The sequence below is a fragment of the Dipodomys spectabilis genome, unplaced genomic scaffold, assembly GCF_019054845.1.
Source record: "Dipodomys spectabilis isolate Male_0828 unplaced genomic scaffold, ASM1905484v1 ptg000081l, whole genome shotgun sequence".
NCBI classification, from domain to species: Eukaryota; Metazoa; Chordata; class Mammalia; order Rodentia; family Heteromyidae; genus Dipodomys; species Dipodomys spectabilis.
The window spans coordinates 6700951-6714994 of NW_024870758.1; the positions used below are offsets into that span (position 1 = coordinate 6700951).

The 14044-nt window shown below is 32.9% G+C and overlaps 1 protein-coding gene across 1 annotated transcript in view; it reads right to left on the bottom strand.

Annotated features, from left to right (window-relative positions):
- Lrp1b (LDL receptor related protein 1B) overlaps positions 1-14044 on the bottom strand; it is a 1466647-nt gene that overhangs the window by 132931 nt on the left and 1319672 nt on the right. Inside the window, 4 exon segments of the mRNA XM_042683428.1 lie at positions 398-520; positions 5576-5708; positions 6771-6877; positions 8584-8713. Of these exon segments, the coding sequence (XP_042539362.1) occupies positions 398-520; positions 5576-5708; positions 6771-6877; positions 8584-8713 (493 nt within the window).

Consider the following 14044-nt stretch of genomic DNA (forward strand, 5'->3'; position numbering starts at 1 on the left):
GAATTACCTATGTGAATTTGTTATCTTATTGTTGATATTATTTCCATTTATCAGTTAAAACCTCATTTCAGTATTAAATCATAATTTTGTATGTATCTTATTCAATTCAGAATATCAGCTTATTTTAAGTCTTCCAAACTAGTTTGTAATCTATCTTTGGATAGTGAGGATATGTGCTAGTTTTGATTTAGGACACTTACTATAAAGTCATAAACTTTGAACAAGGTAATCTGTGCATTACCTGGAAAAAAAGCTGTTCTGTGATAGATAAAATAGAATTTTATCTACCTAAGTCTGGATAGTAGAATTTGTGGTTTGGTTTAATACTCTATTGATCGCTCTGGTACTTTAGATAAACAGATAGAAGTACACTCTAGAGCAACATACAGCAACTTACCACACATCTCAGGGGCTTCATCAGAGTTGTCTCCACAGTCATCTTCTCCATCACACACCCAGAACTGCAGTTTGCAAAGGGAATTATTGCAAAGGAATTCATCAGCTCTACATACATTTCCTCCTTCATTTTAAGACAGAAAAAAAAGAGAGAGCATTAGCAACACTAGAAAATAGAAAACATATTTCTCTAATTTTTCTTACTTTTTAATATTAGTTTCCAGCAGAATATTAAGAACAAATAATATGACATTTTAATTCATTTAAAACTATATATGGTTTATAATTCAAAACATGCTATTTGATACTATTTTCACAAATATTTTGTTTAGCAAATAGTGAAATCAGGAGATTTTTAAAAATTGACATCTTCTAATTTATGGAATTCATTTTTAAGATTATTTTATTAAAATTGTGTTTTTGTATCTACTATGTATGTATGTAAGTAAGTATGTATGTATGTATGTATCCATCTATCTATCTATCTATCTATCATCTATTTTCCTATTTTGCCAGTACCAGAACTTGTATTCAGGGCCTCATGATCATTCAGCTTTCTCACTCCTAAATAGCACTTCCCCACTTGAGCCACACCTCCAGTCTGGCTTTTTACTACCTAATTGCAGATGGAGTCTCCTGGGCTTTTTCTCCATGCTGGCTATAAATCATGATTTTGCAATTTTCAGGCTTCTGATTACCTAGGATTAAAAGCATGAATTACTGACAACTTGCATATTTATTTAGTTTTTGAGACAGAGTCTCACTACATATGTCATAGATCATGGTAGATTATAGTGTGCTGACCTTCCTGCCACAGTGTCTAGTTTGTCTGAATTATGCATCATCACATCTGATTTATTTTATCTTCTCTTTTCTTTTGGTGTGAGGGGATAAAATCCAAGGTCTGACATATTTTTGGTAAGTTATCTATAACTAAGCTAAATCACTAGCCTAAAAGTATTTTATTCTAGGATAGACTATGTGCTTAGAGTTGTTAAGTAGTCTTACATATGTAAAATGCTGAATAACTGGTAAAATGCTTCTGCAAAATCAGAGAAAGAATTTTATAAACAGGAACATTCCTGTATCTTTCAATATGCTGTCTTTCCTTTCTCATGTTTTTGTTTTTGTTTTTGCCTTATGCCATTGTCTTCAAACTGTTATCCTAGCTACTCAGGATTTGAAGATAGACTGAGTAGAAACATCCCTGAAGCTTATCTCCAATTAATGAACCAAGAAACACAATTGTAAGAGTGGCTCAAGTGGTAGAATGCCAACCTTGAGCCAAAAAGCTAAACAGGAGTATGAAGACCTGATTTCAAGAACCAGTACACAGCAAAAAACAAAAATTAAAAGAGAGAGAGAGTGATTTACTAATTATTATTTCAACAAAAACATCAAGAATGAAATAAAAAAAACAAAAATTACAAATGTATTCACCATTTTCAACATATTCAAACAACTAATAAATTCAAGTTATGTCTTTGGATAGAGAGCAACGCATTTTCAAAACATCAACGATTGGAGCATTAAGAACTTTAGGTTCTTGCTGCCTATAGAGAAGCCTATTTATTTCCCAAAGACTGAGAACATTCATGTGGTTACAAAAGAACAACTTCTATAAAGTAATTTATAAGCTTACATTTGCAAATGGCTAATGGCAACTGGGGAAAACAATTGTCATTTAGAATGAAGATAAATAATATTCCTTCCGTGGAGAATGTTGAAATAAAGCTCATGATTTTTATTATTGCTGAGAGTTTAAATGTATGGCCATTAAGTAGGAGACAGATATGACTTTTTGACAGTGTTGAGAAATACAACTTTTAAAAAATGGAATTGTTAATGATAGACATGAATAGGGAAAAATAACTAGATTCCTTTTAAATATTGGAGTAATAGCTAAGCTTTGACTAAGGAATTATTTAATGAGATAGTAATGTTAATATTGATAAGGTCTTCAAAAAAGAAGCAAAGCAGAACTGGTAGAATTTGCATTGTATCTCTTGTGCAACAGTCAAAGGACTGGACAATTGCAGGTCTTTGGTGAGAATACTCAAGGGGCTATCACCATGCAAGACTTCTTCCAGCCCACATTTATCTTGGGTATGCTACTTTAAAATTTCAGCAATACTAAATTCTAAAATGATACAATCAAAAAAAGAACTCTCAAATACCCAAACCTATACAACAAAATATATTACCAGTTAAAAATTCATTCTCCCCAAATAATATAAAACATAACATACACTGCCTTTAGTATTAAGAAAACTAAAGACACAGGTATACATTTGGAGTGAGTGTTGACTCAATTCAAAATCGAAATTAGTGGATCATGAAGAAAGAAGAATTCAAGATTCTAATGACTAAATCTTATTGAATGTTGTTTTACAATGGATTAAACTCAAACAGAATTTGTGAACTCTTGACCTACTTGAGTATTTGAGAAAATCCTATTTCTAGTAAATCAGTCTTGTTGGCAGGAAAATATGAGCTCCCTAAGGATTTTCCTTAGATAGCATTGAGATTTTCTTGGTAAGAGAATTGGATACCATTTTTGTATTAAGAAGAGAAATATAAATTAAATTATAATTGAAACAGAAAGGCAAAGGTTTGCCTTTAACCTATTAATGACTTCATGTTGTATTGAAAAATCATTTGAATTTCAAAAAGGCATCTCAGAGCTACCATGACGTTCTGAGTCTAACTTTGAAAGCTTTATTTTGAAATGACATGAAACAACAGGAACAACAGGAAAAGGTGTAATTTAAAGAGACTGGCTGTATTAAAATTCCAGTTTCCTAGGCATGTTCTTCATGAGCTCAACATGAGGTTATTAAAAAATAAGTAAATTACATATTAGTTAACAATGACATGTCTAAATTATAACTGAGCCCTTGGCAGGTTCATAGAAGGCCAGTCAAGTGAATTGTCACAGAAAATAAGCACCCACCATTCTGGTCATAATTGTATTAAGGGAAGCTTTAATATATGATAGTATTTTATGATTTATATAAATAATTTGAATAATTTTGATGTAATGATTGCTTAAATAAAAGCCTTAAGACTTTTCTACCAAAAATGCCAGAAGAGTAGAACAAAGTCTGGATGCTCAGGCCAATAAGAATATGCACTGTTCACACCTAGTGCCCAGGCCCAGAGTTCAAGCCCCAGGACTGACCCTTTCCCCCCCCCCCCCAAAAAAAAATGCACTGGGTTCCCTGAAGGCATATATTTTACCTTAAAAACATGAATGGTTGGCATAGAAAAAAATATATTAAGTGAAGTAAGTCAGATTGAGAGAGACAAAAATTGAATATCTTCTTTCATGTGAGGTAAACAGATCTAAATTACAAAAATATATGTAAATATATACACTATTTGCATTGTACTCACAAACTGACAGAGTGAATTGAAACCCCTTTGAATAAGTATTTAAAGATAATTGTTAAAATGTATAAAGTGTAAGTGTTGCTGTTGTATTGTATATGAGGTTGTTTGTATTTGAAAGTAAGCAAAGGCAACCCATTCAATTCAAAGTAGCTCTCTTTACTTCCAAATTCCTCCACTAATCACTGCTAGCTCACGTGTCCAAATTTGAGATGAATGGTAATTTGTTTTCATAGAATTTTTTTTTGGATTTGATTTCCTCAAACCACTCTAGTAAATTAAGTATTAAAATTCCAAACTTTGTCATAACTTAAGGTAAATCTATACATGATGAAAACCTCAACCACCATGCTATTTCTTTTGAACTTAATTGCTAAATGGGAAAAAGACTTAAAGAAAGTACAAAATGTGAGTGGGTTAGAGAGGAGGGGAACTTTGACATATTTGTAAAGGATACATTTAGGAACTCACAACTCTTTTTCTGAGTAAGTTTAAATAGTTAGTAGAATCTTTTCAGTTCCCTTTTTCTGAGTGAGGTTAAATAGTAGAATCTTTTCAAATCTGAAAGTCCTCAGATTATTATGATTTTTTATTAATTTGGCCACAGTGTGAAACATAAATGAAATAGCTGAGTATAAAGAAGGGAAGGTAAACTATAACTATTCTCTTCTGACCATTACTTTAAAATTGATTTGATTCTTTATTACCATGAAAACTTGAGCAAAGACTGGCATAATCCATTGCTTGAGGTATCAGTAAACGATATGTTTTGGAGCCAGTTTACTCAATATTGTACAAAGTAAGACAAGAACAATGAAGCTGCAAGTTAGAATAGTTTATGTATTTTTCCTTATATGACTATATATAAATAAATATATTTAAATAAGATAAACTTTGAATACATATCCAAAAGTGTATCCTTGAGTAGAAATACCTACTATCATGTCTGTTGGCAGTGTTGCAAATACTCCAAAGTTAAATTCTGTTGAGCAAATTTTGTAAGTAATGAGAAGAAAATGTGTTTTAAATAATCCATATAACAATATCAAGATAAAAAATTGTAGTTTAGGATAATTTCAAGCTTTGGCCCTCAGGTTCATCTCTTTCATTAATTCTCATTAACTCCAAGTAGTAACCATTGCTGTGTTGACTGTAGTGATTTACAAATAAAAACTCATTACTTGTCAGAAGGGATCTTTACATAGTTAAACATAATATGTTACTAAATTGAAGATTGTTTTCCAGAGAAGCAAAAAGTAGAATTTTTTCAATAGTAAAGACAATTAGAGGGTAAAACAAAATCTACATATCATACAACATATGGTATATGTTGTCTAATACATAGCCTATAACAATCTAGAATACAGGAACTATAAATGTGCTCTGTTCTTCAGAGTTAAGCAAGAAATCCAGAAAAGAAACTTATACAGAACAGAAAAAAAAATACTCTTTTAATAATGGCCCTAATTGCTACTTTCTCTGTATATTTCACATATGCCTAGCAATGATTCATCACCAATCTGAAGGAAAAATCATGCTAGATGCTCATTAAACTCTTGGTTTATTTATATTTGGTTTATTTTTGTCATACACAAAGTAGGATCATAGTCTGTTTGAATGTAATATGAATTTTGTTTATTCAGAGTAGACTGTCCCACAATCCCAGCAGAGAAAGAGAATTTCATAATCGCCTTATTCTCTGCTCCTAGCTCATGTTGTATATGCTTACTCATTCCAGTGCCTCAACGACTATTCTGTCACATCTGGGCTCCCCGGATAAGCGCCTTACCTCTGTCACAGTTTGCTTCATCACTGCTATCCACGCAGTCCTGAGTCCCATCACACAGCCATCTAATTGGAATACAGTGGGCTTTATTTTTGCATCGAAACTGATCTTCCTTACATTCAGTCACACAGTCCATCTGTTCAAATACAAATGGGCACTGCTGTTTTCATTCATGATAATGATGCAATCACAGGAAAACAAAACTTGTGGCTTTTAACATCAATACTTTATAATCGAAGGAGATTTCTTTTTATTTATTTTTTCCTTTTTTTGACTTACTGAGAACAACTTACAATGGGAATTTTGCATTTACACACTATACAGACCTAGGTATTTGCTGAACTAATTTGCACCCCATTTGTTGGTTTAGTGTTTTATACAGTCCTAAAAATGAAGGTATGTTTGAGTTTTCTTTCTTTTTAACCAGTGCTGGGGGTTAAACTCAGGGCTAGGGCACCATCCTTGAGCCTGTTTGTGTTCAAGACTAGCACTCTACCACTTGAGCCACAAAGCCACTTTGGCTTTTTCTGAGTAGTTTATTAGAGATAAGAGTCTTATGCAGGGCAAGACTTCAATGTTTCCATAAGATGAAGTTAAGAGAAATGAGCCCCAAGATAGAGACAAAAGTCGTGTTTTTTTTCTTTCTTTCTTTTGTTTCTAACGTATTTATATGGTACCATGAGATTTTTTTTGTTGATATGTATGTCCCTCTCCCACAGGTTTTCATTGTATTTGATGCTGGTTTGGGGAGGGGAAGGGAAAAAACAAAATGTTTAAATAGGGATACAGGTTGACCCATAGAAGACACTATGTTGAAAAATGAACTTTACAATTTAGGCAGGGGTCAGGGGGTGGGAGGTGTAATTGAGGCAATGGGATGGAAGGTATGGGAGGGGAAACGCAAAGGAGGAACCAACAATGCTTGCTAAGAAATGTACTCATTACCTTGCTCGTGTAACTGTAACACCACTGTAAAGTATTTTCACAATAAAAAACATTAAAAAGAAAAACAGTAAAAGAAAGTCGTATGGACTTTTCTGCCTAGTCTGAGTTTGAACTGTGATCCTCAGATCTTAGACTCCTGAATAACTAGGATTTCAGGCATGAGACACCAGCGCCTACTCTGTTTTTATTACTTTTACTTTCTTAACTCTACTACATGTAATTCAGAGATTATAATGGAATGATGGATTTTTACCTCGTCTGAACCACCAGCACAATCGTATTCTCCATTACATCTCAAAGACGCTGAAATACATCCTCCACTAGCGCATATATATTCACTTGATGAGCATGTAGGAGATGCTGAAGACAATTATAAAGTTAAGGTTTAGATATAACAAAGAGAATGACTACTTTGTGGAAGCAAAACATATATATGAATATGGAAAAGTGAAATTCTAAAAGATAAAAAGAATACCGTATGTTGTTTTAACTATGTTCCATTTCTAGTCTTCAGGACTTATTAAAAATGTGCTTTCTATAGCATTAAATATACTTCAAGGATATAATAAGGTGTGCATTAAGGATGTAACTCAAAAGAAAAGGACCCTGGGGAAGTATCAGTGTTACCTATCTCTTCCACTCCACAGCATTGACTGAGTTTGTCACAATCATCAACAGTTGGAAAAAGAAAAGGCTCAAGCTATTTTCAAAACTGTGCAAAAATTACGTAATCTTTGAGAGTGTCAATTCATATTTTCGTTTTTAAGATAAAAGTGAGAATTGTGTCATTCTCCCAGATTTAATTATATTTACTTAGCTCTATTGGCATGTGTTCAATAATGAAAATATTTTAAGATATTTGTTTTGAGGTTTTTTCACACGACCTTGTGCATAGCTAATATAGCCTAAAGAATTTACAGTATTTATGATTCAGTAATTAAAAATACATTGATAAATACATTGATAGTACTCCCCAGTTCTAATTAACATAAATATTTGACAACTGGTTTTGTCTGTGGGTTTGACGATTCTAAGATTGCAAAGAAATCACCAGGCTCCTGGCTTTTTACTGAAATACTATGGAAAAAATATTTGGATGATGATTTTGTGATCTGGATTGCTTTGCCAAAGATACTGAGAAGCCTTTCACTAGCATTTTTGAATCATTTTAATTGTCAGTTTGCCTAGAAATTTTGCATTAATAAAACCATAAGAACATGTAGATTCAGTAAGAAAGATATAGTTCATTGGAACTATGGTTCAAAGTTATGTCACTGGGGCAAATAAATATGTAATCTTTGTATTTCTGACCTAGTCTCTTACAGCTATATTTCTGGGATCACACAGAAATATTGCAAGTAGGATTTTTTCCAGGAGGGAGGGTATATGAATAAAATAATTAAAATATCTAGGTGGAAATTTAAGTGTTTATATGAGCAAATTTATAGAGCAATATATATATACAGAGATGTATATATATATATATATATATATATATATACACACACACACACAGATGTGAAAATTACATTGGCTTTTGTGGACTTCCTGTTTTGTTTTTTTTTTTTAATTTTGGCCTAAGACTTAAACACAAATAGTACAAGCATGCTTCTTGCAAGGCTCAGTAAAGCTACTACCTTCTAATATACAACCTCAGTTTCCATGAGTGGAACTACACCTTTACCATCCATCAAATATATTTTATTTGAGAACTTCGAAAAACAATTTAAGTTGTGTGATAAGATATAGAAAGCAGAAAATGAGGGAGGGGGTAACACTTATGTACATAGCTATAACCCCTCTGTACCTCATTTTCACAATAAAAATATAAAATATATAAAAAAACAGTAGAAAATCAAATTTAGATGCATAAGGCTTGGAATCCAAACATGAGTAATGATCTTATCTGCTAACAGAAATTTAAAATCATAAGAATCATTCATACCAAAACTTCAAATTATTTATTTGAAATAGTAAATGAGTGTTTGTGTCATGTGATTGTTTTCTGAGTATTGCTGCTCAGAGTTAAAGTCCATCAAGTTAAAATGTCAGCTCTACCAAATTACCTGGCTCACAGTTTTTCTCATCTTCCCCATATTTACAGTCCTGGTGGCCATCACATTTCCATTTTTCTGATATACACTGACCATTGGAACATTGAAATTGATCTTTGGAACAACTTGTTTCACAATTTCTCTGAAAGACAACACCAACAGAATTAAAATTAATGTTTTTCATAAAAGATCTACAGATGTAAATGACCACTAGAAAAGATTATGCTCCAACCTCGAATTGTTGAATTCATGTATACCACATATAATTTTCAGTGACATCGCTAGACATGAATAAAAAGCAAATGACTTGGATAAAAATGCTCTCTGACTATGACTCTTGTAGAAATGTAATAATGATCACCTTCCATTTGTCACTTTGTGTCATAATAAAATGGAAGTAGCAAAAATTACCCATCATCATCCCAGTTTTCCTCTTTGAGTTGATTATTCTTTAGTAGATAGTAATGGAAATCTCAAGTGTGGCAATAATGAAAACTAGTGAAAACTGTGGAGAAATATTAGTAGTTAAAATTATTTCCCAGAAATTGCATCTAGTTCATTAAGCAGGTTAGGGGTAGGAAGTAGAATGTAAAACAAACAAGAGAATTTAAACAAATCTGTCATTCATTCAAAAGCCTTCCCCTTCTCTTTCTTTTTCCATTTGTCCTTGTCCTCTTATAGTTTACTTGGCTGCCTAAATCCTTTTCTTTACTGACATTTGTTCTTAAAAGGCTGTGATATGTGCTTCCACAATGGTCATTTCTGCTTGAGAGCCTACAGATTTTACTTGGAGTCAAACAAGAGAGCAAATTTATTTCTGGGGATCATTAACTTTTTATATGAGATAAATGAAAGGGACCTACCAGAAATTTAAAATCTACAGTTCTGAAAGCTTTGATTGAATGAGACAATACAATTAAATGTATTACTGGCATTTTTCTCTTATATAGCAATTTCTGTTATGTCAAGATCTGCTGGGATTCAGGGAGACATTTTCTACTAACATATTATTCTTGTATCATTTCATGCCCAGGAAATTCAACAAAACTGTTTCCTAAGTTCCTATAATTTTCTTTTGGATGTTAAAAATTCAATCATATGGTCTTCTATTTAATTATTTTTCTACCTTTTTCTCCAAATAGTAAAATTTTACTCTCTGCCAGGGACTATGTTAGATACTAATAAAAATGAAAATTTACTTCCTGTATTTGAGATAAAGACAGTGAGGTGCTAGGGTATATTGTATATATGAAAATATCACCAATCAACCAAAAAAAAAAGAAAATATCGAAATGAAACATACTTGTACAACAAAGGCTTGCTGAACAAATGTATATACATATATGTTATAAGTACTATTCAGAGAGATATACAATGCCTGAGAAAGTGCTTTCCATAAATTGGTATGTCAAAAAAATATAAAATTGCATGTATTTTATGGTATCACTTAAATAAAACTCAACATGCATAAAAGAAAAATAAAGCTCATAGACTTGTATAAAGAACAATATCTAAACTACAATTTTAATAAAGCATAATAATTTCAGATATATGAACATTGAATTTTTAGAAAATGTTGCATAATGATCCATTTTCTGTATTCAGAACACTATTGTGAATAGAACTGCAGTGAACATGATAGTTCAGATGTCTCTTCAATGTATTGATTTCATTTTTTTGGTAGTTGTATATACTTTTTTCTATGTTGTTTTTTTATAAAGGCTGAATTAATTTTCAGTATAAACAACAGTGTGACAAGGATTCCATTGTTCTAGATCTTCTCTAACTCTTGTTACTTTTAGTATTTTTTATAAAACCAGTCTGACTGGAGTGAGATGATATCCTGTTAGGGTGTTAGTTGTGCTTTAATTATGCCCAGCATATGTATGTGTCTTTTGAAAACTATACTAAGTTCTATTGCCTATTTTAAAATTAAGCTATTTGGAATTTTGCCACTGAATTTTCAGTGTTCCTTGTATATTCTTGACAGATATATACTTTGGAAGTATATTCCCTCAATCTTTCATTCTTTAGGGTCTCTTTGCTTCATTGATAGTTTACAAGGTTGGAACTCAAGGATTGCTCATGTTTTCTGCTTCATTGGCAATATACCAATTAAGCTATTAAAAAAGAAAGTTAGAAAAACATTTTTTCCTGGTTATTTAGCAGATGACATCTTGTGGACTTTATTGCCTAAATTTTTTTTTTTTAAATCTAATCTCTAGGACTGCAGGTATAAGTCATTAATGCCCAGCCTGATTTTGTTGTTGTTGTTGTTTTGTTTTGCAGAGGCTTTTACTTTGATGTAATTCAATTACTCTATGTCTATCTTTGTTTACTCCAATATAAACATTTTTTGTCTCAGAATGTGGCATTGGTGGTACAGTGGTTAACATAGCTGCCTTCCGAGCAGTTGACCTGGATTCGATTCCCAGCCAACGCAACCCAACACAAGGCAACTCAATGGTGCTTGCCTTGCATCCATGAAGCCCTGTGTTCGATCCCTCAGCACCACAGGAGCAGAAAAAAAGCCGGAAGTGATGCTGTGGCTCAAGTGGTAGAGCACTCGACTGAACTAAAGAGCTGAGGGACAATGCCCAGTCCCAGAGTTCAGCAACCCATGACCAGCCCCCTCCCTCCCCCCACCACAAAAATGTATGTCTCAGAAACATTACTGCCCATTCAATTAACTCACAAAATTCTTCTATGTTAGGCATGAGCATTATCCCTGAGCTTTTTTGTTCAAAACTAGCCCCTTCAATTCTGGATTGATTTTTGGGGATGGTGCTTAATGAAGATCAGAATATTAAGAACTTTCCTGACCTGGATGGCTTCAAATCACCATTCTTTTTTTTTTTTTTTTAAATTTTATTTTATTTTATTTGAGAACATACTGTACAGAGGGGTTACAATTACATGGGCAGGATAATGCATACATTTCTTACCAAGCATTGCAGCCTCCTCCTTTGTTTACCCTTCACCTCCCTTCCCAGCCTCCCCCCTCCCTCCCACCCAATCATACCCCCCCTCGCCCCCCCACCGACATTGTAAAGCTGGTTTTGACATGACTTTTTGTACTTCTCATTGTTGCAACAGGTCCACCTGAATCCTTAAACGACTTGTTTGTCCCCATCTCCTCCACATGTTATACTGACATCAAATATAGTGAAATCACCATTCTTAGATCTCAGTTTCCTGAGAAGCTAAGATTATAGGGTTGAAAAAACCCGTACCTGGCTCCTCTTCCCGCCTCCCCCCCTTTTTTCTCTCTCTCTCTCTCTTTCTCTCTCTTTCTCTTTCTCTCTCTGTTTCTTTTTATATATTTAATGAACTTTGAGTTGATTTTTGTTTATGGTGAAGTTTATGGCTCTAGCTTTATTCTTTAATTTTTCTGCATATAGATAAACAATTTCCCCAGCGTGATGATTGTGAAGATTGGCCTTCTTAATGTGTGTTCTTAGCACTTTTATCAAAGTAGCTGTAGAAGTATGGGTTCACTTCTAGTTTTTCTCTTGTGTTCCAGTAATTCATGACAGTTTTTATGTAAAATATATGACGTGTAACTTTGTGCAATATTTTGACATTAGGTCATATAATGCTTTGTTTGTTGGCAGTTTTGCTAAAAATGGTTGTGACTTTCACAATTTCATGATTTTAGGATGGTTTATATGACTTCTTTGGCAAAGTTCAATGCCATTTTTGTATGAATTCCATAGAATCTGTTGAACACTTCGAGATATAGAAATTTATAGAAAAACACAGTTTCATAAGAATGGTTATGGTTTCAAACCTAAGAACATAGACAGTTTTTGAATATGTGTTCTTTTCCATTTCTTTTATCACTGTATCATTGTTTCTAGTGTAGAGATCTTTCACTATTTCGGTTAAATTTACTCCTAGATACTTTACTTATTTGAACCTGTTATAAATGGTGTTGGTAGCCTTATTTCTATTTTGAATATTTTTTATTGTCTGTCATATAGCAACATTATGGATTTTTGTTGTTGTTGCCTGTCCTGGGGTTGAAATCTGGGACTTGGGGTTGTTTTTGGGCTTCTGAGCTCAAGATTAACACTATACCTCTTGAGCCACAATTTTCCTTATGGATTTTTTGATAGTTAATTGGAGATAAGAGTCTCATGGAGCTGGGCACCAGTGGCTCACCCCTGTAATCCAAGCTACTCAGGAGGCTGAGATCAGAGAATCACAGTTCAAAGCTAGCCTGGGCAGGAAACTGGGTGAGTCTTTTATCTCCATTAAAGCACTCGAAAACCAGAAGTGGTGCTATGGCTCAAGTGGTAGAGCCCTTGCCTTAAGCTGAAGAGCACAGGGATAGCACCCAAGCTCAAAGTTCAAGCCCAATGACTGGAAAAAAAAAATAATAAAAAAAAGGTCTCATGGATTTCCTGCCTTTCCTGCCTGGACCAGCTGCCAGCTTGGAACCAAGATTCTCAAAAATTAGCTTCCTGAGTAGCTAGGATTGAAGGTGTGAATCTCTGGCACTCAGAGTGATTGTTTACATTAATTTAATTGTCTGAAATTTAACAAATTCAATTAATCTATATAGTACTTTAGTGGGATATTTCAATTTTTTGATATGTGATCACCGTGATCACAGACACTACAAATTTAAATAATTATAGTTAGGGTTATTTTTATCTTCTCCTGTTGCCTGACTACTGGGCTAAGGATCCATATTTGTCTTCCTCTAGATGTTAGAATGAAAAACTTTCTGGTCTTACCAATTCAGCATAATGTTACATAGGTATGGTGCATCTTTTCCTAATTTGTTCAGTATTTCTCTCATGAATTTTATGAAATGTTTTTTTGCATCCAGTAAAATAATTATATAGATTTTTATCATTCTGTTGATGTTATGCACTGTATTGATTGATTTGCTGGTACTGAACAATCCTTGTATCTGTGAAGTACATCTTTTTATTTGTTGTTGGATTCTGCTTGCAAATATTTTGTTGGAGATATTTGTATCTATGTTCATTGAGGATATTGTTCTCTTTTTGTTTCATTTTTTGTTTTACTCTTGGTTTGGGCTTTTAATAATGTTCTACTGGTCTAAGAACTATGTCTGAGTGAAGTTTTTATATGATATCATTTTTATCATGGTGCAGTAAATATTAGAAGAATTAATTAATGATCTTCTTAGCCTTATTTATGTAAAAGTTTGATAAAACCAATGGCTCTGGTACATATTGTATTTGTTTATAATATAGAAAGGACAATTTAAAATATGATTTCTATCATCAGATTTTTTGAATAATTTGGAATGTTATATTGTTTATTTATAACACATCCCATTTACCTGTCATGCAAATTCCACAATGATCACTGTTAAAATGTGCACTTTGCATTCATTATCTACTCAATTACAGTTAATATTTCAACACAACAATGACATTAGAAAATAGGCACTATTTATAAAATGCAATATAATAACTAGTATATGTAGTCTGTA